General features: G+C 44.7%; 1 protein-coding gene across 2 annotated transcripts in view; it reads right to left on the bottom strand.

Moving 5' to 3' along the window:
* Window positions 1-5,271, bottom strand: part of MAP3K9 (mitogen-activated protein kinase kinase kinase 9) — a 77,656-nt gene extending 72,385 nt beyond the window's left edge. Inside the window, exons 1-2 of one of the 2 annotated variants that reach the window (XM_065940789.1) lie at window positions 4,831-5,271; window positions 1,588-1,676 (exon numbers count right to left, since the gene is read on the bottom strand). In XM_065940789.1, the coding sequence (XP_065796861.1) occupies window positions 1,588-1,676; window positions 4,831-5,246 (505 nt within the window). In that variant the 5' untranslated portion in view covers window positions 5,247-5,271. The remainder of the gene's footprint in view (window positions 1-1,587; window positions 1,677-4,830) is intronic. The other variant, XM_065940790.1, reaches the window with a different exon arrangement.
* Between the last annotated feature and the right edge of the window lie 20,342 nt (window positions 5,272-25,613).

Genomic DNA, 25,613 nt, shown 5'->3' on the forward strand with positions numbered 1-25,613 from the left:
AGTAAATGGTGGGTCCTGCAGAGTAATAATCTACATCCATTCTACAATCCTCCAGTATACCTTTCAGTACTACAGAAGTTGGAAAGTTTAAAAACTACATTTCCCAGACTTCTTGACAGAGTGCTGGTTCAGCCAATGAGATGCACAAGATTCAGAAGGCAGAAGTGATATGGAAACCATCTCCTTGCTGCTTCTCCTGGTAAGCAAGGCTGTGGAGAAGTGGGTTTTCTATAATAGCATGTCAGTGTCCAATTATTCGGCTTCCCAAGTGGTGCTAGTGGTAAAGAATCTTTCTGCCAATGTAGGAGATTAAGAGACGTGGGTTCAATCCATGGGCCAGGAATATCCCCTGGAGAAGGAAAGGGTACCCCACTCCAGTATTCTTGCCAGGAGAATCCCATGGACAGAGGAGCCTGGTGGGTTATAGTTCATGGGGGTAGCTTATTAGTTTTGCAGATGTGGAAAGGAAAGTTGCAAGGCCAAGTAGTCACCTAATCTCCAGACAGCAACTACAACAGGGTATTGGAGAAGTCAACTTCAATGGCAACTCCTGATTCTGTACCTTCTCAGAGAAGCAGCAGCTTGTCTGGTGGGCCAGGTCTGCAATGGATTGGGGAGTTGGTCCTATAGTTCTAGCCAAGAGCCCCTTCTCCCTGCCCTTCCAACAAATCTACAAGCACCCAATTTCTTCTACTAAATTGTTTTCTGTTTAAAGTAGTTTGAGTGTTTTTAGGTCCTAAAATGAATCCTGACTGATCACTAATTCTTTTCTTATCTATTACATGAATAAGAAAAAATACGCCTACATCAAAAAGAGATTAGAACCTTCCTGGAGAAAACTGTAAGTTATGTTAGGAATCCCTTGGTCATGGAAGGAATACTCTTTTTTTTTTTTTTTTACCAGATTTTTCATGGATAAAAAGGTAGGTGCCTATTTAATAAATGCACATTTACATATCTTATTCCTCAGATATCTGAGTGATCCTTAAGGAAATTAAGTGCTATATTTTCTTGTGTATCCACCCTCTTCTTTCCTCTGGTCTGAAGCATAATTGTGAACACAGAGGAGGTGTTAAATATTTATTTAAACACTTATCATCATTGTTGAGTCACTAAGTCGTATCCAACTCTTTGCAATCCCAGGGACTGTAGCCCACCAGGTTCCTCTGTCCAAGGGATTTCCCAGGCAAGAATACTGGAGTGGGTTGCCATTTCCTTCTCCAGGGGATCTTCCCAAACCAGGGAATGAATCCATGTCTCCTGCATTGGCAGGCAGATTCTTCACCACTAAGACACCAGGGAAGCCCCTTATTTAAACATATGAGGACTTAAAAGATGTGATTCTGAATGAGGGTGCTGAAAGGACAGCTCCTCTGATGGCATTTCACAGAAGACAGAAAACCTCTGTGGAGAAGGCAAAGCCATGATCTCTCTCTCTCTCTGTGTAGAACATAAACTCTCATGTTCTTGCTATTTAATCAAGGAAATATTTTGACCAGCCCTCAAGAAAAGCATAGAAGAGAACTTACAAGCAGACAGAAGACAGAATAGTGGACGATGTGGGGAGGCTCCTCTCCTTTCTCTTACCTGTTAGGAAGTCCTTGTGGATAGAAACTAGACTATCACTGCAGCTGAGAGCATGTGGGACTCCTTCCTTTCCCTGCTCCAGTAAAGACCTGGTTTAAAGTAAGAATCAGGTCAAGTCTCATGCAGCACATATTTGTTTCTGTGGGAGATTATTTCCAGGAATATCAGGAAAAAATCCTTATTTCTTTCAGTTTTGGAGCCAAGACATTATTCCCTCTCAAATGTATCCTTAGAAACTAAACATATAGGCATATTCTGATGAGTCTGGGCTAAGTGAATAGTATGCACATCACTCATTTAAAAATCTTAAGTACATCTGAAAATACACCCTTATATTTCTAGTGAGTGCAAGACAAAGAAATGTAAATCAATCATATCCTTAATGTATGCCCTGCTTGAAAACAAAACAACTCTCCTGTGAGAGAAACTTTTTCTCAATGCCTATGGTTATAGATTTCCAAAGATGCTATAACTATACATTTTCCATCTTTCACTAAAATAAAGAAGATAAGCATGCTCCTGGGTTATTTATATTTGTCAGCCCCACGGAGAGCTAAACTCTAATACCTACATTGGAGAAGATAAATGCACTCTATGAGTGTTGGATGACTTATAATACCCTTCCTATATGTTTTCCTTGTCACAAGATTTAGTAATTTCCTCCTCTTCTGTTTTGATTAAAGTCTGCAACAAAAGTTTCACTCTGAAAAGCAGTCTTTGAAACTAAAACTGAACATTATTCATGGCAACCCACTCCAGTATTCTTGCCTGGAGAATTTCATGGACAGAGAGGAGCCTGGCTGGCTACAGTCCATGGGGTCACAGAATCAGACACACTACAGAGTAACTAAACACTTTTGTGTCTTCTATTCACAATCTAATAGCAAAATTCATGCCTCAAAGAGGAAGTTCAAAAAACTAACTGGGGAAAAGTTGTCAAAGGCTCAATTTCATTCAAAGTCTTTGGAGACAAGGTCGTCAATCACCTTTATTTTCTGAGTGACAGTAACTGAACCAGTGGACACAGCATACAGGCCAGAAACACTTGATCAGATCAGCAACTTCCTTTAGCGAAGCACTGCACTGAAATTATATATTTACATCACCAGTTTCCCTCATGTGTGACTTTTAAGTACCTCCTCACCTTCTCATTTCTTTATCCCCTGGTATTTAACACAGTATCTCTCTTTCACTAGGCACTCTAATTGGTTTTTGATTAGAACTAAATTTTCTGAATTATCAGGAATTAAGCCCAGACAAGATCAGAACTCCCAGAGTGGCTAATTAACGTAACAAGACCTTCAAATGCAATGTTGTTCAAGTCAATTCTTTCAGTAAGTACAAGATGCTTCCTAATTTCTCATCATCTGAGTTTTAGACACAGGAATCTATTCTATCCAAGGTAACTTTTGCTACCGTAAAGGTGAAGTCCTGGGCACCCAACAGAGAAGGAGCTTCTAACATGGTGTAGTGTGGACCTATCTGGCTTCCTGTGCATGGGTTCGTCCAGCCTCAGTCAGGTTCACTCCTGACTGCTCTGAAAGCAGGAGCACGAGCTACTAAAGAAACTCAGTTCCTGTTCACGAACCTCACAGAGCTCTTCTACTCTGACCCCAGATGTCTCTGAAAAACAAATCACCAAACATCACCCACAAAGAACCTCAAAATATGACATGTTTCAAATACACTACTTTCTAACATGCCAGGCCAACATCTCTTCCAGTATGCGACCAAGTTCAACTTCAACACTATCTGGGACATTATATGCTAGGACCTTTCGCCTTCCCTTTTCTAGCACTAGTGTCAAAAAGATGCAACAACTGGAAACAGTGTAACTTGTCACCTCCAGGTATTATAAAGATCAAATAGCAGAAGCAGGAAGTTTTTAACTGAATAAAACAGAGAGAAAACAAAGGAAGCTAAATACTTGAATGTCAATTTGACAGTCAAAACAAGGAAAGAGGCTATGATTTTGATACTAATGGCTATTATTTAATAAACATGTTAAGATATAATACAATTGTTTGGGTGAAAATAAGTCATAGGACCAGAGAAATAACTGTTACAAGTAAAAGTTTTAAACTATTTAAAGTTATCCCTCAGTAATGATTTTTTAAATCAGCTAAGGGGCAAAGTACATAAAACACAGAATAAATAAAGATACATGTCTACTAACAATATTTCTTTAACAGGAAAGAAATTATGGAAACCCTCAAATACAAAATAGTGTAAACTGTACCAGGAGATATTTACATCTTTCTTCTAAAACTACCTAGCATCACGGATTAAAGGATTCTAATGGCAAGTTAACTCCTTTGAAAAAACAAAGAAAAATTCATTACAGGGTGTGGAACAGGGGGCTCCTGGGAAATTGGTGAAAACCAGGACACTGGAAGAAAGGCCCTGGGAGGGACCTCTGGGTATCATTCCCCTGAGATTTGGCAAATACCAAATATAGGCAAGGATCTAGGGTGAGAAGAAAGGAGAAAATATACTGTCTAGGTGTCAAGGTGCTGGGATTTCACCACTATATCCTGTGCTCCTGATCTCTCTGGGGGGGATGACATACTTTTCCCTATCATTTCTCCACTCATCACCTGCCCCTCCACCTACTCTCTCTCTCTCTCACACACACCCTTCTTAGCACATTATTCAGTGAGACTCCTAAAGGCACCACTTTTGAGATACAAGATTAGGATCGAAGAAATCAACACGGTATTTCAAAGGTGTTTCAGAGGCTTCCGGGACTTGTGAACCAGCTCGGCCCTGAGGGAGACACCACCATCTCCTTTAAAGCAAAAGTAAGAGGCGAGGACAGGCGATAGAAGAGGTCGAGAAGGTCCCTGATTTGAGGACTAAGGTTATTACAGAAACCACCAGCTTGCCTAAAATCCTGCCAGATTTGGGGGGCGGGGGGGGGGGGGGTGTTGGGACTTCAGGATGTGGAATCGAGCTGCTGCTGAGGTAGTCAGGTGAAGGTGAAGAAGCCCAAGCGCCTGAGGTTCCAGGCGAGGCCTGCCTGCGGCGTGTCTATCTTAGCCACTGCACCCACCAAAGCCCGTGTAGCCTGAGCACGCGCGCGCACACACGCAAACACACACACACACACACACCCAGGTCAATCATTGCCCACCCCAACCTAACCTTCAGGGAGGTCTCCCCTCCCTCTTCAATCATCCCCAGGCTTCCATCATCCCCCCGTCCCCCTCCCCCGCCGGGCTCCCGAGCCCGCCTTCGCCTTACACTGAATGGGCGGGTAGCAACTGGGGTCCTCGCCGCCGGGCTGGCAGCGGCTGGAGAAGGCGCTGCGCGGGGTCACGTAGTTGCTCGGGAAGATGCCCACTCGCTGGTTCAGCTGCCCGGTCCACCAGCCCTCGTCGCCGGACACCTGCGAGTCCTTGGACAGCACCTCCACCACGTCGCCCAGCCGCAGGGTCAGCTCGTCCTCGCCCGCCGCCTCGTACTCGAACACGGCAGTCCAGTAGGGCAGCGGCGCGCCGCAGCCCAGCTCCCGGGGGGCCGCCACCGCCTCCTCCTCCTCTTCTTCCTCCTCCTCGGCCCCGGCCCCGGCTCCATCCTCCCCCGGCGGGGCGGCAGCAGCGGCGCTCGCCAGGCAGCCGAGAAGCGCACTGGAGGGCTCCATGGAGCGGCCGATCCATAGGGTGCGGGGCTGCCGCCGCCCGCAGGAGCCGCCGCCGCCTATTGTTCATGCGGCTCCGCAGAGCTGGGGGGACACCCCTCCCCCGACGGCGGCCTCAGGTAGGGCCGGGGTTGGCGGGGCGGGGAGCGCCGGATCGCTCGGGGCTGGGGCCGGCCGGGCGCAGAGACAAGTGCGCGGAGCTCGAGCGCTCACCGCAGCATCGGGTCGCGGCGGGCCGGAGCCCTAACCTTCGCGATCGCCCCCCTGGGGCGGCCTGGCTACCTCCGCCGCGGGTAACCTGCTCGCGCAGCCGGTGCCAGCAGCCGCCCGCCGCTGCCGCCGCCGCCGCCGCCGCCGCCGCCCGCCGGCCGCCGGCCGCCGCTCCCCGCTCCGCGCTGCGCCCCGCCCCCTGCGCCGCCCGCACGCCCTGGACCACCTGACGCGGACCTGGCTCCACCCCAGCCCTGCGGACCCTTGGGGGCGGGGCCTCTCTGCTGAAGGGCCCGCCCCCGAGCTATCCTGTCTTCCCATTGGACGCCGCCGACCCCCGCCAGCCATCCACCCCGCCCCTCTCCACCCACCCTGCTCCTACGTCACGGGTCCCCCCTGTCCCCTCCCCCGCCCTGTGCGGGCTCTCATTCTCAAACCCCAGGTTGACCCATTTCTCTCTCCCATTGGCCCGCCGCAGCTCCAGCCATTGGTCTGAGCTACCTGTCCGTTTCCTGGGAGTGTTCAAGGGAGAGGCTGCGGCCTCATTGGGCGCCTGGGGAAGGATGGGTGGTTCCGCAAAGGTAGAGCCGAGCCCTCCTCATTCAGAGCAAAAGCGCTGAAGGAGACCGCTCCCTTTGTTTGCTGCGAAGGGGTAGGGACTCCCATTGGGTACCACCTGTGTTCTTGATCTTAAAGTGAGCTTTTGAGAGCGAGCGGAGGAGAGGCGAGCTGGGTAGCGCCCTCTGGGAGAGCTCTTTCTTCTCCAGCTCCTTCTTACGGTTGGATTCTCCCTTCTCTTGGAGCTGCCTCTGCTCCAGTCCCTACCAGGGGTATCAGCTTCGACTCCTCTCCGACTGTATTGCACCCCTACTCCATCTATTTCGTCTATTAAGGCCTTCAGGCCCACTGGAATGATCTTTAGAACTCTTAAACTACAGTTCTTGCCTGTATGAGGACTGTATACAGCTTACCTTTCCTTGGGTTCTCGTAGGAAGAGAGTCCAATATCATCGATGCTTAGAATTCAAACGAGAGAGAGAGACCACTTTGCTGGGGCTCAGGCTGAGGGTGGGAAAACTGTCGGTGAAGTGGGCTTGGGCCATCTAAAGAGACGTCATTTTAATACAAATCTTGAATTTCTTTCACCTGGGGGAATTGCACCTTGGATCACGGTAACCTCTGTAGCCATCATATTAAGAACCAAAGCTGAATATACACACAAAACGATACTGCAGTTCATGAGCAAGACATACTTTCCGTCTATCCTTTAGTTATCCTCCACTCCTCAAACCTTAAGAAAGAGATAGGTGGCCCTAACATTTCTTCTGTGCTTAAACGTTTTCTTTCACAGCAATATAGATTTTCAATGAGAAGACTCTGTGACTTTTCAAAATAAGCCCATGCTGAGAGGTTCTGCCTGATCGCTGCTAAAGTTTTCCCCTTCCGTGGTAGGAATAGGTCTGATTTACTTGGCAAGTTTAGTGCTTCACTGTTTTTGTTGTTGTTGTTTAATTTCAGTTTGGGGTTAATCGTTAGACAGACTGAAGACAGTGAGGCAATTTGAAAAGATAACCAGGGCTGGCATCTCCAGCTTTGCTACCACCAGCTGCAAGATCTTGGGCAAGTACTAAACCGTCTGCTCACCCTTAAAGAGAAGGGGTGATCTGGAAGATCTGTCATCTTACAGACCTGAGATTCTGTGGTTTGCACATGAGTGTGACTACACTGTATGCCAGGAAATGGCTACCCACTCCAGTATTCTTGCTTGGGAAATCCCATGGACAGAGGAAGACTGGCGGGCTGCAGTCCATGGGGTTGCAGAGAGTCAGACGTGACTGAGGGACTAAAAAACAACCAACACCCATTTCAGGACTTGAAGAAGGGAGGGTAGAGTGTGGTCTAAAGATCAACTGGAGTAGGTCTTGAGAAAAGACTTCTGAGTAAATGCCCTGAAACAGTGTTCAGATTCTTCTTGTACATAGAATCAGTGAACTGGAAAAGACAAGGATGAATCTTTGCATAAATTCTCTAAATTTTGTTCAAAATAAAACTATGCCACTCCTAAGCAGAAGAGAGCAAGCAGGGAGGGAGTACAGGCATTTTGTGTTTTTTTAAAAACACAAGAAAAAAGATCTTAATAAAAATTTAATTTGGAGGAAGAAGGAATTTTTCAAAATGATATTAACAGAGAGAAACAAACAGAAAAAAAAAATACTAAGAAGATATAGAGAATAATCATCAATGGTGATCTCTTTCAAGTGGTAGAATAATGAGTATGGGCAATTTTTATTGTCATTTTGCTTGATATTGTGTGTTTTACTATACGGTTTTTATCTCGACTCCTCCCCTCCCCAGAAGAGAAGAGAAAAAAGAAAAAAACCTTGGGATCTGTCTCAGTAGGAAAAGTCTAATTCCCCACATAACTTAGATCTCGGATACCATAGCATGTGTTTAGAACCTCGTGAAGAGTCATTCATTCATCAAACATTTCAAGAAGTCATTCAGTAAATATTTGTTGAGTGGATAAGTGCTAGGAATTCAAATAAGGGAGGATCCTTCAGGCTAAAGCTGTCTAGCAGAGGTTATCTGGCCAGGTTTCATGGAAGAGGCAGAACTAAAGCCGGTCCTGGAGGTGGATGTGGGGAACAGGGAGGAACCTGCATTCAGGAGTGGAGGGTGAGCATGGGCCCAGCTGCAGAGGTGGGGAAGCCAGAGTAAGCCCAGGGGTGGAGTAAAAGGATGAGAAAGAACTCAGAAAAGATGGGTTGAGACCAGATTTGTTGAAGGGCTTGTAGTTACTTGATTCAGAGGAGTAAGTATTTAATTCATTATTTGCAATTATTTACTATCTAGCTTGTTCACTATGAGGGCAGCAACTATCTGTCTGGTTCTCCTCAGTTGTCCCAGCACCTAGAGTGTATCTGGCACATAACTGGCTCTCAGCACGTGTTTGTGACTGAATGACTGACTTGAATACCAGACTGGGAAAAAAGTCTGGGCTTAGTTAAGCAAACAAAAGTTTAGCTCTGAAAGCTTTCACACAGGGCTGGGAGGTGATCAAATGTTGCCATCTCTGAGGATGAGAATAGATAACAAATGGATAAAGAGGTGCTTAAGTTGGGCATCGAAGGATGTATACAGCTTGATTAGTGGAGACTAGGAATTGTGAATATGAAAATCAATGCAATGGACAGAAATAGCCTTAGAGGGCTTCCCAGGTGGCTCAGTGGATAAAGAACCAGGCTGCAAATCTAGCAGATGTAACAGACATGGGTTTGATCCCTAAGTCAGGAAGATCCCCTGGAGGAGGGCATGGCAACCCACTCCAGTACTCTTGCCTGGAATCCCATGGACAGAGGAGCCTGGCGGGCTGTAGTCCATGGGGTCACAGAATTGGACACGACTGAAGCAACTTAGCACACGAAAGTTCTTAGTATGCTTAACACCCACTAGATAGTTAGCATATTTATTTTCTTCTTTCCTTTGTCCATCCCCCACAGAAACACTCAAGGGAAGAAATTAATTAATGGCACCCTAGGAAACTGCAGAGACTTCTTGACTGGGAGTTGAACCAGGTTTTTCCCTTTAAAAAAAAGAAGGAAGGAAAAAGGAAAGAAAAGAGAGAAAGAAGGAGAGAGGGAAGTTAGGAAGGTGGGGAGGGATAAAAAGCAAACAAGTATCACAGACTGATGATTAAAGTTTGGGGCCTTGGATTTTGACTGAATCGGAATTCATACTCATTGTTTGCCATTAAACAAGTCAACCCCCTGGTCCCCCCAGATCCCTCGTCTGGAAATTAGGGATAATACTATCTCATTGGGCTCCTGGAATGATTAAATGACAGGATGTATATTATGTGCTTAATACAGAGTTGTCAAATAATAGTAGTAGTTACCATTCAGTTCAGTTGCTCAGTCGTTTCCAACTCTTTGAGACCTCATGGACGGCAGCATGCCACGCTTCCCTGTCCATCACCAACTCCTGGAGCTTGTTCAAACTCATGTCCATCAAGTCAGTGATGCCATGCAACCATCTTATCCTCTGTCATCCCCTTCTCCTCCTGCCTTCAATCTTTCCCAGCATCAGGGTCTTTTCCAATGAGTCAGTTCTTTACATCAGGTGGCCAAAGTACTGGAGTTTCAGCTTCAGTATCAGTCCTTCCAATGAACATTCAGGACTGATTTCCTTTAAGATTGACTGGTTTGGTCTCCTTGCTGTCCTAGGTACTCTCAAGAGTCTTCTCCAAAACCACAGTTCAAAAGCATCAGTTCTTTGGTGCTCAACTTTCTTTATAGTCCAACTCTCACATCTATACATGACTACCATAGCTTTGACTAGATGGACTTTTGTTGGCAAAGGTCTGCTATTTAATATGCTGTCTGGGTTGGTCATAGCTTTTCTTCCAAGGAGCAAGTGTCTTTGAATTTCATGGCTGCAGTTACCATCTGCCGTGACTTTGGAGCCCAAAATAATAATAGTTATTATTATTTGAGCCTAAATAAATAAAATTTATTTATTTTATTGATAACTGAGCCTAAATAAATAAATAAAACTATAATAATAGTTACTATTATTCGAGCCTAAAGCTTGATTTGATAAATGAATATCACCCTCTCCTCAGATTTCTGGAAAGTGCTTTTTAAAACTATTAATTTACAAAACAGAATAGTCACAGACACAGAAAACATGCATATAGTTACGAAGGGTAAAGGGGGGAGGGATAAACTGGGAGATTGGGATTGACATATATACACTACTGCATATAAAATAGATAATTACTAAGAGCCTACTGTATAGCACAGGGAATGATACTCAATATTTTGTAATGACTGAAAGACTCTAAAAAAGAGTGGGTATATGTATAACTGGTTCACTTTTCTGTACAGCAGAAACTAACTATACTTCATAAAAATCAATTTAAAAAGGAAAGTATTCATACTTTGGTGCTAAAATCCTTGAGGCTGATCCCTTAAGCTTTTCCAAGAGTCAGCCAACCCCTCTTAGCTCTTGCATTACACCATTTCAGGAGAGGAGCCCTAGTTCCTGATTCATAAACCCTATTTGCAGTCATATGACATTCAATAAATGTTTTGGAACACTGTGTGGTAGGGTTGATAGAACAGACGTTGGAGTCAAACACTCAAGTCCAAATCACCATCACTGTCACTGTGAACAAGGCACTTCATGCCTCTGAGTCTCCGCTTCATTTGTTGTAAAATGATGTTATTGTGAGAAGTAGATGAAGTCAGAAGCTCTCCTTGTAGTACCTAATACATAATAGGTGCTCAATAAATTGTAAATGTTCTATTGCAATCAATAGTATTTTAATTCCTGTCTTCTGAGAGTTTGAAACATCGAAATGGTGAAACACAGTCCCTCTTTTCTTCTCTCTCCCATCACCTACAAAAACTTCAGATCAGAAAACAACTGTACTATGGCAGCTGTTTAGAATGTCTTGTCTCTGGAGACTGAGCTGCATTTTAACAATGATTAGAGTCTTTTAATCAAGGAAAAAAGATCAAGCAGTATTTCTGCTTTATTAAGCCTTGTTGCAGCCCTGTGGGACAACTCTATGAAATTATACCTCTTACAACCATGCCGGGTCTGTAAGAACTTCCTTTAAGTCTTTTAGTCAGGGACCCCAAAGAGATTCAATCAGTAGAGAATTAAAGGGAAAATTATCCATACCATTGGGGTCTTTGAAGCACATGTAATGACTGGGAAAATGATCGCACAAAGTGGAAAGAGAAAAAAGAAAACTATCTGTTGTAATCTTAAAATAATTTAAAAGTAAATTGGATAAATCAAGAAAAACAACTGTATATGTAATATATTTCCAATTCTATGGAATATATATTTACATTAATATTATTGAAAGAAATATATCAAAATGTGAACAATTATCTCCAGTCTAGATGATGGGGTTAGAAGTGATTTTTTTTTCCTTTGTCCTGTACTTTTCAGTATTTTCTACCATTAAAATGTACTGATTTTCTAATGAGCAAAGTACTCTGTAACTAATAGTTATGAAAACTATTAAGGATGTGAAAATGTGCATAGTATAACAATAAATGGAAAAAATAGTGAAAACCCCCTTCATAAAATCTGATCATAAGCATAGTTCCATAATCTTGTTGATTATTTCTGAGCTGAGTGGTGGAGTATGGGTAATTTGTATTACCTTCATTTTACTTTTATTTTCCATATAAACCATGCAATACAATTGTAATTAAATTACAGTTAAATAAAGAACCAAAAATCTCTTTGGGTAATAAAGAAATAAATTTCAAGCTGAAAACATTGTTGCTAGTTGGAGAGATGGTAGAGAAGAGGAAAAAAATAGACCCTGAGAATAACAATAATAATTACATTAAAACAGTAATGATAAATTCTACTATTAATCAAAGGAATACTATATATGCCATCACTGTTCACAATCTTCTTTTATTTATAAGTCTTTAGTGACTCTTCCAAGCAAACAAAAATTTCCTAGAATAAGTCCATTGCTGACAAGGAAATGGCAAGCCACTCCAGTATTCTTGCCTGGAAAATCCCACAGATGGAGGAGCCTAGCAGGCTCATGAGGTCGCAAAGAGTCAGACACGACTGAGTGAATTCACTGTCTTTTTTTGCCTATCTTTTCCACCTCCTGGAGGGAACATTCTTGGTTATGTACAGATAAATATGTGGCTAGGTATTACAGAACTTATTTAGCTTAGCTGTGGCCTTAGTCATCTAATACTGGTATAGACTTCTTTTATTCCTCAACTTTACAAACTGGTGACCAAGGCTCAGCTGAAAATTCAGCTCACTGCTTTTGAGGTTAATGTCTTTTTATCAGAAAATGATCAATTTAAATTTTTTAATATTTGTTATTTAAATAAACCAGCAAGATCTGATGAATAAGCAACTCTCACAGTTGTCGGTGAAAAGTAGATTTCACAAGAGCAGGAACTGTTTTGGTTGCAGAGGAGGCAGAGCAATGCTAAAGACCTTGCTAGACAACCTCGCCACCGTGTGGTATTGAGGAGTATGGCGGCCATTTCTCTCTCTCTTTTTTTTAAATAATTTTTTTTATAGTTTTAAACTTTAAGAGCTGTAAGTAAGCTTCATGATCCATGGACAGAGCCTCTTCAAATATTGTTGTGAAAATCAAAACCTAGATCATGGATATCACTGAGGCTTGAACCCAAATCATCAGACCTTCTGACCTTTCTTGCCACACAACTGCTTTTACTTCAAATTCACTCAGGGACTGGCTGCAAGTCAGTTTCAGGGAAACTTAGCGCCATCTAGAGCAATAACTCAATTTTACAACCAAGGAAACTCAAGCCCGTTTAGTCGCTAAGTCGTGTCTGACTGTGATCCCATGGACTGCAGCACACCAAGCTTCCCTTTCCTTCACCATCTCCCTGACTTTGCTCAGGTTCATGTCCATTGAGTCGATGATGCTATCTAACCATCTCATCCTCTGCTGCCCCCTTCTCTTTTTGCCTTCAATCTTTCCCAGTATCAGGGTCTTTTCCAATGAGTCGGCTCTAATCAAGTATTGGAGTTTCAGCTTCAGCTTCCATCCTTCTAATGAATATTCAGGGTTGATTTCCTTTAGGATTGACTGATTTGATCTCCTTGCAGTCCAAAAAATTCTCGAGTCTTCTCTAGCACCACAATTAGAAGCATCCGTTCTCTGGCGCTCAATCTTCTTTATGATCCAATTCTCACATCTGTACATGACTACTGGAAAAATCAGACGGAACTTGGTCAGCAAAGTGATGTCTCTGCTTTTTAATATGGTGTCTAATTTTGTCATAGCTTTTTTTCCCCAAGGAGCAAGTGTCTTAATTTCATGACTGCAGTCACCATCCCCAGTGATTTTGGAGCCCAAGAAAATAAAATCTGTCACTGCTTCACATTTTCCCCTTCTATTTGCCATGAAGTGATGGGACCGATACCATGATCTCAGTTTTTTTAATGTTGAGTTTCAAGCCAGCTTTTTCACTTCTCTTTTACCCTCCTCAAGAGACTCTGTAGACAAATGACTTGATAAAGGTCCACAGCTAATTCTGTGTCCCTTATTTTCATTTACTCATCAAATATTTACATTTGTGTCTACTATGTGGCAGGCACTGTTCAAGGCACTAGAAATACAATAGTGAATGAAAAATAGACAAAATTTCCTTCATAAATCTCATCTTCTAATAGGAGAGAGAGACAAATAAGATAAGCAAGTAAAATACATGATATAATAGTATAGAATAATCAATGTTAGAAAGGGGGGAAAGTCAAGGGAAGGAGAGAGAGGGAAATAAAAAATGTTAGAAGAGGTTATATTTCAGAGTGGCCAGAGAAGGCCTCTTTAACAAGGTTGACTTTTGAAATAAAGATCTGAAGAAATTAAGGAAGCCAGCCATACAGATTTGGAGAAAGAGCATTTAGGCAAAGGAAACAGCAGTGCAAAGGCCCTGATGCAAGAATGCCCCTGTATATTGAAGAAAAGATCAAGGAGACTAACCTAGTGGGCATGAGAATTCCAAGGAAACAAGAGGCAGGAGCAGTAATGGGGGGCAGATCATGTGGCACTTCCCAGCCAAAGGAGGACTTTGAATTTACTTTTGTGAGCAAAGAACTGAAAGTGTTCCTCATCACCCAGTTCTATGAGGGTGAAGTCCCAACCCCTGGCAGTCACACACACACACAGTGCACCATGAGAGGAATTCAGGATGCAAAACAGGATAGGCACTTGTACTTCGGATAAATGGACCACTGGATAGCAGACGCATGTCTCAGGAAAAATTTCACTGAGCCTGGGTGCTTCCATTGTCCATAACCAGAAAAGCACTAAAATCATTAACTTGAGATATCTGTTCTTGGTGACCAGCAACCATCTTTTACCAAGATAGATGCTTAGCTGCATGTATTCCCTAGCCCCTAAAAATGTATATAAACTGACTCCTCCCCTACTTTGGAGCTGTTCCTCAGACTGTCTCCTGGGCTATAGTCCTCAGTAAGTCCCTGAATGAAACTTAAACTCTTACGCTGCATGTTTTTCTTTAAGTCAACACTTTGAATCAGATGGGCGCCATTGAAGAGTGTTGAGCAGAGGAGATGCGTGATCCGACTTAATTAACAGTAATGCTCAGGCTTCTGGGTTCACAGTGGGCTGCAGAAACAAGGGCGGGGACATGAGATGAGGAGGCTCTTCAATAATTCTGGCACCAGATAACAGCTGATGAGGAAGGGAGGTGAAAAGGGGTATGGTGAAAGGTGGTCAAAATTGTAAAATATATTTCGAGAGTAGAGCAGCTAGCTTTGCTGGTGGGTTGGAAGAGATGGGAAGGAAAGAAGGTTTGGGACCTGAGCAACTGAAAGTGTAGCGTTGCCATTAATGGAGAACAGAGAGCATCTCAGAGGCTCACTATTAGACATGCTCGGTGTGAGATCACTGTCCTACCCCCAGACGGAGATGTCAGGAGGGCAGCTGATTATGTAGATAGGTCTGGAGTTCAGACAAGAACTGTTAAGTAGTAACAGTCCAGTTTGTCCATAAAGTGACTAAGGGCACCATAATGATCAGAAAACATTCAAGCCCAAATGGTAAAATACTTCCTATCTTAGCATCCAGATTTCAACCCAGAAAAAACATTTTTTTTTCCCATTGAATGAAAGGTTCTTTAAATTCTATAGTGCTTTAAAATTTCCAAAAGTTTCACACACATGATTTCATACAGCCCCCATAATAACCCTTTATTTCCCCCACTCCTAGACTGCCGCTCCCACCCACACTGGTAACCACTAGCTTCTTTTGTATATATGTGAGTCTACTTTTTTGTTTTATTCACTAGTGACTTCATGGACTGTAGCCTGGCAGGCTCCTCTGTCCATGGGATTCTCCAGGCAAGAATACTGGAGTGGGTTGTCATTTCCTCCTCCAGGGGGTCTTCCCAACCCAGGAATCAAACCAGAGTCTCCGTGTTTCCTGCACACTGCAGGCAGATTCTTTAATGCCGAGCCACTGGGGAAGATCTGTGGTGTTTTTTAGATTCCACATATAAATGATATTATACAGTATGTGTCTTTCTATGACTTATCCAAAGAAACTCTTTTAAAAATGCCTCTGCGTTGCAGTGTTGAAGGCTGTTCACAGACGTGACATGAGTTTCATGACACTGGTTGGTCAGATCTTTGAGATGACATCTGTGTGTTCTCTGGGTTACAGGATGGAGCCCCACATGGGAGCCCCAGAGGGCCACCTGTCGGACCAGTGGAACATCAGGAAAATGATCTTGGGCTTCCTATGGGACTAAAAGTGGATCAGTCCCAATTTGAAGACTTCCCTTCTTTCCTCTTTGGTTGGTGTTGATGCCTGGATCAGGTGCAATTGTTTGTAGCAGTGTGATCTGTCTCTTTATTATTTTATTACTTGCCCTTAACTGTCCCACCAACTCCGCCCCACTCTACCCTCCCATAATCTTATACATGTTGAAATTGATATTTTTTTCCTTTTGCATCTTGTCATATCTTGAGGACAAAGTGCCTGTGTTTGAAGCCCAGTTTCGCTATGACTTGCTGTGTGTTTTAGGACAAGTGACTTAACCTCTCTTCTAAACTTCAGTTTCTTCAACTGCACAGTGGGGGCTTAAAAAAATCCTACCTACCTCCTCCAGTGCTTTTCTATAGCTTTATTGTGGTATACCTGATATACAAAGAACTGGACATATTGTAAGGTGTACAGTTTGATACATTTGGACGTATGCAAACACCCATGATCTGAAGTAGTTTTAAGGATTAAGTGAGGTATTTCCAGGTGACTCTAGTGGTAAAGAACTCACCTGCCAATGCAGGTAGATGTAAGAGATGCAGGTTCCTTCCCTGGTTCAGGAAGATCCCCTGGAGGAGGGCATGGCAACCCACTCCAGTATTCTTGCCTGAATAATCCCATGGACAGAGGAGCCTGGAGGGCTCCAGTCCACAGGATTGCAAAGAGTTGGACATGACTGAGCATGCATGCACAACGTAATACATGGACAGCTCTGAGTGCCTGCAGCCTAGCAAGCCCTCAGTAAAGGCAGTGGGATTATATTACCTCTTTGGGCACTCAAAAAAATCCTATAAAGCAGCTATTCTTTTAAAGCAACTTTGCTAATAAGGAAACTGAGGTGCAGGGTTCAATGTGATGAGGCAGTAATAAGTCACAGAAGCCCTAGACCCAGTCACAGGTAACAACCTTCGATCCCCAAGTTTTTCTCTCTTGACTCCATTTCCTCCAGAGGGTTGGGTTTTGTGTTAACCTTCTCACCAGATCTTCTGGAGTCCACTGGCTATGTCTTTGTGAAAAGACACACTGGGATGGGAGAAGAATAGCAAAAAGAACCTTTCTCGGGCACATTACAGCGTATCAGGCCTGTGCTAAGCACTTCTCAAGCTTTTCCCATTTTATCTTCACCAAAAACCTACGCACTGAGTACTTTTTAATAAGCCCTTGGTATGTAAACTGGGGCCCAGAGCTGTTAAATTACATGAGTGGTGTTATTACCAAAAGACGTGTGGTAGGTCTGGCTGCTCACTGCCTGAAAGCCAATAAGCAAGCCAGATTAGTGGAAAGAAAAGTTTGCTTTATTTCAGAGGCTGTCAACTGGGCCAGGGGGAGGGCAGACATCTGCCCAAATGCCAATTTCCCCCATACCCACCAGTGGCAACCAGTGGGGCAAGAGCTGTTATACACAGAATGAGGGCGAGAGGGCTGCATGCAGAAACAGCACAGTCACCTCTAATAGTCATCTAGAAATCGGTCATCGGTGGTCTGACCAGCGTCATCTTGATTGTTTCAGGTACAGTTAATCATCAGTTCCAGGGTTCGTTTGTTTCCATTTCTTTGAGGTCAGTTCTCAAAATTGTAGCAGCTCATGTGATGAGTATACTCTGGTCATCGTGTAGTTAACTTCTTCCACCTAGAGTTTTAGTATCTATCAGACAGCTCACAGGATATCGCTCAGAATATCATCGAGAGCCCTTGAGAAAGAGCTAAAGTCCTTGACTACACTTAATAACTACATTTTTACTATTTCGTCTCCTTTGACTGTTTTCCTTTGTTTTCACATTTCTTACTTCTCTGATTAAATTTATTCTTTGTCTAAAGTTTCCCACGGACAAAAGGCAGACACAGGACATGGTGGGGGGTTGGGCAAGGACTAGGAGGTTCTGCTTTGTTTCAATGTGAGTTGGAACAAAATCTCAGCCTCACCCCAGTTTATGCACAGAAAGGCTTTCAGCCGGGCAATTGTCTTGGGCAAAATCCATCACACTGCGGAGGTTCCCTTTGGGAATTCCATTCAGATTGGAGGAGGCAGATTGTCCCTTTATGGTAACCTGTCCCAGGCCCTTCTGTGGCTACCGAACAGCGACCCTGCCCGCCCTGCAAACTCAGAGGCTATGTCAGCTCTCAGCCCTGCCAGCCCGGGGCCAGGCTGAACCGCTTCACATACAATGTAGCCTCCAGCTCAGAGAATCCCTGGCCCAGAGAATCACTCCAGGCACAGAGGATGGACTGAGGATGTCTGTTTGGGCCCAAGGAGAACACAGAGGACGTCTGACATCTGGACTCAATCCCACAACCGTTTTCACCCTTGACCAGGAACTTGCAGGCCTCATCCACCCTCTCATGTCAGGGCTGACAGTCTGCATTTATTCCTTGCTTCTTGGCATTTAGATTCCCTTCCTCCACTTCTGAACCTCCAACACATCGTAAGTGGAATTTCCTATGGTTAAATGGGACAATTTTACTCACTCAGACCTGAAGTTCGATGTGGGAGAACAGAAACCTCTGGGAGTTTTGCCTGAGCTTGGGGGGTTTTGGGGGGTTTGTTTTTAAATATTTATTTATTTGGCTGCACCTGGCCTTACTTGGGCAAGTGGAACCTTCAGTTGCAGCACATGGGATCTAGTGCCCTGACCAGGGATCAAACTTGGGTCCCCTGGTTTGGGACAACGGAGTCTTAGCCACTGGGCCATCACAGAAGTCCCTGAGCTTAGGTTTTGATGTAAGCAACCTGGTGTCCTTCCTTCCTTTCTTCCTTCCTCTCCCTCTTGCCTTCCTCTCTTCCTACCTTCTTCCTGCCTCTCTTTCCTTCTTTTTAAAGAGAAGTGCAGAACCACAGCATGCAGTTTGAGCAAGCTCCAAGGATCTCCTTATCCCGCCCGAGGCCACCTGGGTGAGCTGGGTTTGGAATGCTTTGCACCCTTCAGTTGTCTTTGGGGTTGGGCATAGCTGGCTGCGACTGTTCGGCCGCTAAGTTCAGCCACTGGTTGTAAATATATGTCCTAGTGCCTATTAATAACGCACAGGCAGCACACTTGTCCCCTGTCACTCCCGCGACTCCAGCTGTGATCCCCTCTCTGCCCCGCCCTCCTCCCACGGCCCCACGTGCCCAGGCCAAGCCATCTGTGCAGCTCGTGAGCCACAGCTGGGTCTGCAGATGCCATCTGCTCCCTCCCTCACGCGCCTCACCCTCTGCCCTGTGTTCCTCCCTTCTGAGGCTGTGGCACCAGGTCATGAAGAAGGGTAGGTGAGAAGGAAAGGAAAGAGGAAAATAAAATAATAGCAAGTGATTCTGACAAACCCTCCAGCCCTTAACTTTCTTCACCAGGGCCCCTCCTAGTCATTCGTGATGAATATAATGGTCCTGGTTCTCGGAGCTTCTAAGACCGGTGGTTTGGTTAAGAAGCCTTTCCACTGGGTAGGCTTGCTTCAGCTTCCCAGGTGGTACTAGTGGTAAAGAACCTGCCTGCCAATGCAGGAGATGTAAGAGAAGATCCTCTGGAAGAGGAAATGGCAACCCAGTCCAGTGTTCTTGCCTGGAGAATCTCCATGGACAGAGGAGCCTGGCGGGCTACAGTCCATAGGGTCACAAAGAGTCAGACACGACTGAGCGACTTAGCACAGCACAGGCTTGCTTCAGATACTGAAGCCACTAACGGCCCCGGAAGTTTGTCCTCTTGTTGCTGAAGCCTTCAGCCCTCTTATTTGGTTTGCTTCTTACCTGACTCAGTTTCTCTCCTGTTCTATAACCTGCTGCCAAGGAAGGACTTGAAGTTTGAAGTGTAAATAAATAATACCTCAAATATTACCTGAAATGAAGATTTGAAACTTAAAACGGACACAAGAAGAAAAGCATCTCGATAGAGAACAAGAGCTCTGGGAGACTTGGTTCTGGTTCTGTATGCCTGGTGACCAACTGGGGTGACTTTCACCCACATTCAGCTCATCAATAAAATGGGGACACCAATCCCTTCCTACCTTGGAGCAGAGGATGGCACCAGATTGTCCTCAAGATCTCTTTAGCTCTGAAGAAATGGAGTTGAACAGAGGAATGGATGCCACCAGCAAGTTGGAGAAAAGGTATCTTAAGAGCCTATGATTTCAAAGGTTGGGACCTCTGAAATCAGATAGTCAGGTGTGACCTAAACAGCATAAATACTGTGACACTGACAGTAGTGATGTCACCCTCAGGCCCTTTTGTAATCCCATCACCTCAAAATCATCCTCCACCACTTCCTTCGAGCAGAGCTTCCTCTGCTGAGGGAATCGCTACTTGTCCTTGAAGACTGAGCCCCAAAATTCCATACTCTGCGAACCCTCTCCTGACTATCCTAAAGGCACAGAGGCCTCTCTGGGTCACCCAGGACTGACCCACACTTAAGAGTCCTCGTCACTTTGCACTGCCATCGGCTCCCCTCCCGCCCCTTGACCGTCAGATCTCTGAAGAAAGAGACTTGGCCTGCTCCACCTTTGCCTGGCACAATTCCTGTTTGCCCTACTTTGAACACAGAGAGATAATAGTGTTATCGCTACCATCACGAAGGACTTTCCCCCTCCATTTTCTCATTTCGCCTTCACAGAGCCCTGGGAGGATGGACCCAGAGTGGTGATGTGACTTGCCCAGGTCATTTGCTAAATTGCAGAACTGGAAGATTTCACCCAGTCTGGGGAACCATCAACTGCACCTCAGAGGTGTCCCTGAAAGCCTCCTGTCATGTAGGAGAAAGCTTCCCCCAAAGGTAGCGTCCCCCTCAAGCCCTTGCTCCCCTCTCTTCTATTAAGTTCAAATGTCAGGCCCGCTAAGGGAGCTGAAAGTTCTAATAACCCACCTTCTTTTCATGTTTGTCTTCCTTCTCTGGTGAAGACCTTCCCTGAAGAACAGAAATTGTTCTCCCAAAGGCCATCAGACTTCAGGCCTCTAATGGCAAAGCCTGGACCCTCCACCTTAAGGCATGATCTTTCTGAGTTGCTGGAGACCCCCTCTCTCAGATGGCAACGTAGGGTAAACCATGATACAACGGAGGGCTCTTGAGGGCTCATCTGTAATTGCTAAGAATCACCCACTGGGTTTCCCTCATGGCTTAGCTGGTAAAGAATCCACCTGCAATGCGGGAGACCTGGGTTTGATCCCTGGGTTGGGAAGATCCCCTGGAGAAGGGAAATGCTACCCACTCCAGTGTTCCAGCCTGGAGAATTCCATGGACTGTATAGTCCATGGGGTTGCAAAGCGGCAGACACGACTGAGTGACTTTCACTTTAACTTACCACTGGGTAGAGAGGAAAATTCGACATTCACCATCACAATTCATCAGGTTGTCTGCCTGATGTCTAGAAAGATGTGTTTCCCGTAGCAAGCCATTCAGTGCTCTGGACCTCAGTCTTCTCATCTGTGAAAATAGGAATTCGACTTAATGAATATACATTAGACACCACCACATACAGAGCCCAGAGCTAAGTAGTGAGATAAAGGAGATATGGAAGAAAGTTCTTAATACCTAATTTGCCAACTTCATGCAGTTGGGCCAAGAATCAAATGAAGTCATGAATATCAAGTATTCTTTTTTTAGAATTAAAAAAATTTTTTTATTGGAATATACTTGATTTGGGCTTCACAGGTGGCTCTAGTGGTAAAGAACCCTTCTGCCAGTGCAGGAGACATGAGAAACTCAAGTTTGATCCCTAGGTCAGGAAGATCCCCTGGAGGAAGGCATGGCCACCCACTCCAGTATTCCTGCTTAGAGAATCCCATGGACAGAGGAGCCTGGCGGTGTCCATGGGGTCTCAAAGGGTCGGACACGACTGAAGTGACTTAGCACATATGCACGCATATTTCATTTACAATATTGTATTAGTTTCAGGTATACTCAAGTATTCTTGAAGCCCTGCAAATGTAAGCAAATATGTTATTTGGCTTCTGTAGGAGACACCAATTGTGTAGTCTGTTCAGATCACCCCTTTTCCAAGAACTACTCTTATACCCAAATCCACATCGTAATGGTGACCCCTCTACAAGCGCCATTTTGGCCATTTTGGCCATTTTGGTTGATTGAGCAAGAGGCAGATACCTGGCCCAAACTGGGTCACATAGGGTCCCTGCTATATGTTTTGAATGGGGACGAAGTCAGCTCAGGCTCTGTCACTCTGGGGTCTTGACTAGAGGAGATACAAATCCTGGAGGCAGAGACAGCTGTTTTCTGGCAAGGTGGACTGAAAATTAAAGAATGCCAAACTGCCACATTTGAATGGGAAAAATTGGAGCAGATTCAGGAAGGAGGCAAGGCAAGAGACAGAGGTTCCCTGGCATCCAGGTCTTGGTTCAATTCTGTCCCTGGCTGCCAGAATAGTGTCCCAGCAAGGACCATCGCTGGTTAAAGACAGTTCTGACGGCCATCAGTGACTTGCCGCTAAAAGATTGTCATTAAGCAGCTTCTAAGCAAATTCAACACAGGCTAATGTAAGACAGAAATACTTCACTGGCCCATGTAAAGGTTCATTCATTCATTCAGTCAGTCGATGAATATTATTGAATGCAGCTATTTACAAGGCTCATAAAACAAGTTGACTGCACCGGCTATGATTTAAACCAGCCACTAGGTGTCAGCCTTCAAGTCTGCCGGCTCTCAGCGATCCTGAAATTCACCAGCTGTGCCCTTGGGAGCTCGTGAGTGGCAGAAGTGCTGCTGTCACTTGCATTTATTCCTGAGACACTCTGGAGCCTTGGACACTATGACATTTGTCTGCCCATCACCCGTCTCCTTCTGGTAGCAGCCACTTAAACCCCCCACTCTTATCCCGCACCAACACACACACCTTTGGGAGCTGCCCCACCCAAATCCATGCTCTTCTGATGAAGCTGTTCATCCTCTGATTATCGGGTGAACACAGGACGTTGGTGGGCAATCAGAATCTCTTCCTGGGGAATATGAATTTTGAGTTAAGACAAATACCCAGAGTCATCTCACAGCAGCACCCCATAAAACAGACCCCCAAGGGCCCTGCTGCAACCAAGGCAGCCTGCTCCCAGGACTCAGTTGTTTCTTTAAAGCTATTGCCACTCCAAAATCCATCATTCAAAAAATAAATATCTTCTGAGCTGAACTGGCCCATCAGTTACTTGTAATCTAAGAGTCCTGACCCATCTCCTTTTCCGATCAAAGCTCATGGATAAGTGAAGGAAAGAGAAGAAAAGTAGAAGAAAGAAGGAAGTGCTTCAGGCCCCCTACCCAAGCTTACAGCCCCAGCCTCGACCCTATTTTTAAGACCCTTTAATGAACCTATATTTACCATGAGTTTTTTTTTCAATTTATGGAAATCTACACAAGTCATTTGGCTGAAGGCTGGAGCTTATTTCAGGAAAGCAAGTCTGTCTTTTCCCCAATGCCCTGTTAGTTCCTCTGCACCTGTTCTGTCTTCTGTTAAGCTACCTACTGCTCGTTCCTAGAGCAAAAAGAACTGGGATCCAGATTCCAAAGTAGGTTGTCAGTGATGCTTAGAGAAACAGACATGTGATTTTTATCATAAATTGTCCTGCTATAATCTTTACAGTCAACACAGATCCCTCATGAAAATGCATTTCTTATCTTATAAAGGTTTCCTTCCAAAATAAGACTCATAGAATCTGTCCAAATAAACCATTAATCCAACCCACTCATTTTACAAATGAGGAGACTACATGCAGAGCATGTAGCTGGCACACTCGGTAACACAGTGCTAACCAACAGCAAATCCAGGACCAGAACTCAGGTCTTTTTACCACTAGGTCAGAGTTCTTTCCACTATTTCATGCCTCTTCCCACACTACAACTCACTTTCTTTAAAGATAAGAATTTCCTTAACCTGTATATACATAAATGTTCCATCGGGCAGTAAATATGTGACAAAGAAACTGGATACAGAAACCCTGAAGTACTTGCTTCCACTACTATTCAAGATCTATGCATTATGTAAATTGTCACTAAGGATATAGAATATCCAAGTCTCACAATTTAATGCAGTTCAACTCTTAACTAAACATAATGTAAACAAAGTTACCTGGTACTCAGCTGTTTATTGTTTACTCCCCAAAGTGACTGGTGGGCTTCCCTGATAGCTCAGTTGATAAAGGATCCGCCTATAATGCAGGAGACCAGTTCGATTCCTGGGTCAGAAAGATCTGCTGGAGAAGGGATACGCTACCCATTCCAGGATTCTTGGGCTTCCCTGGTGGCTCAGCTGGTAAAGAATCCACCTACAATGTGAGAGACCTGGATTTGATCCCTGGGTTGGGAAGATCCCCTGGAGAAGGGAAAGGCTACCCACTCCAATATTCTGGCCTGGAGAATTCCATGGACTGTATAATCCATGGGGTCGCAAAGAGTTGGTCACAACTGAGCAACTTTCACTTTCAAATTGACTGGTAGAATTAGAACTGATGAAAGAAAAATGACATGGAATTTGATCTGAGCAAACGTGTTTAAGAAGATGCTCAGAGGTAGTGAGCAGAAGTCAGTCAAGCAAACATTTGGTAAGGATGTCAGAGACCAGTGGTTCTCCAAGTCTTTCATAAGCCCCAGAATCATCCTGAGAGCTTGTTAAAACAGGGATGGCTGGGACCCACGCCAGAGTTTCTGATTCAGGGAGTCTGGGATGGGGTTTGAAGTTGAGCATTTCTGACCAATGTCCAGGTCATGTGATGCAGCTGGTCCTGGACCACACTGTGATGGAGGGAATTCAAAGGTAATGGGATGAGCCCCTTCATTTCAGCTAAAGTATGCAAAACAAGGCCACATTTCTGTTCAATGTCTTATCAGGTAGCTTGAATTCAATGTTGCCCTGTGAAACTGGGCTTCTTTCCTTCCTGGGGTTACCTTTGGTGATAGTCCTAAATTCTGTTGGGACAGAGAGACTGATGGACACCTGAAATAGCTGGTAGTGTAGGATGAGCTGCCAGAGAGAGAAGCTCACACTCAGAGCCACCCCTCTGCAAGTAGCACCGTGGGCACCAGAACGCACTGTTGATGGTCATGACTGAGCGCCAGTCCTCACGCATTCCAAGTGCCTCCTAAAGGGCGAGCTGGAGAATCTGCCATGGCTGCCGATAGGGCCACAGTGGGAAAAAAAGAAACAAACATTTGCACAGCCCTATGCGATCCTTGCCTACACCTGTAAAAGCATACAGCCAACATTAATTGATCTTTCACTCCATGTCAAGTATTGTTCTAAGCAAGTTACACATAGCTCTTTTTTAAATTTTGTTTATTTATTCATGGTTGCTGTAGGTCTTCGTTGCTTTGTGAATGCACTTTCTCTAGTTGAAGCGAGGGCGGCTCCTCTCGTTGTTGTTCGAGGGCTTCTCGTTGTGATGGCTTCTCCTGTTGCAGAGCATGGACTCTAGGCATGCGAGCTTCAGTAGGCATGGCACATGGGTTCAGCACTTGTGGCTCACCGACTCTGGAGCGTGGGCTCAGAAGCTGTGGTTCAGAGGCTAAGTTGCCCCACAGCATGTTGTATCTTCCACGATCAGAGATCAAACCTGTGTCCCTGGGATTGGCAGGTGGATTCTTCACCACTGGTCCACCAGGAAAGTCCACATGAAGCTCTTACTTAATCCTTGTAACAACACTATAAGGTAGTAAGTGGTAAAATTGGGGTTTGTACCTAGATACTTCAGCTCTACACCTCACACATAAGTGTTGTCAGTGTAAGGAATAGAGAAAGAGGTTGTCCCTCCTCATACTGTTATGCGAGGCCAGAGTTTTAGCCCCTGGCTGTTGTAACAGTCTTCTCTCACGTCTAAAGGTCTGGGCTCCTTAAATGCATGCATGTACCTGGTTATTGATTTCAAAATTCACTCAGTGCTAGGTAACTAGGTCAGGCAGAGTTT

This window comes from Muntiacus reevesi, chromosome 7, assembly GCF_963930625.1.
Source record: "Muntiacus reevesi chromosome 7, mMunRee1.1, whole genome shotgun sequence".
Taxonomy (NCBI): Eukaryota; Metazoa; Chordata; class Mammalia; order Artiodactyla; family Cervidae; genus Muntiacus; species Muntiacus reevesi.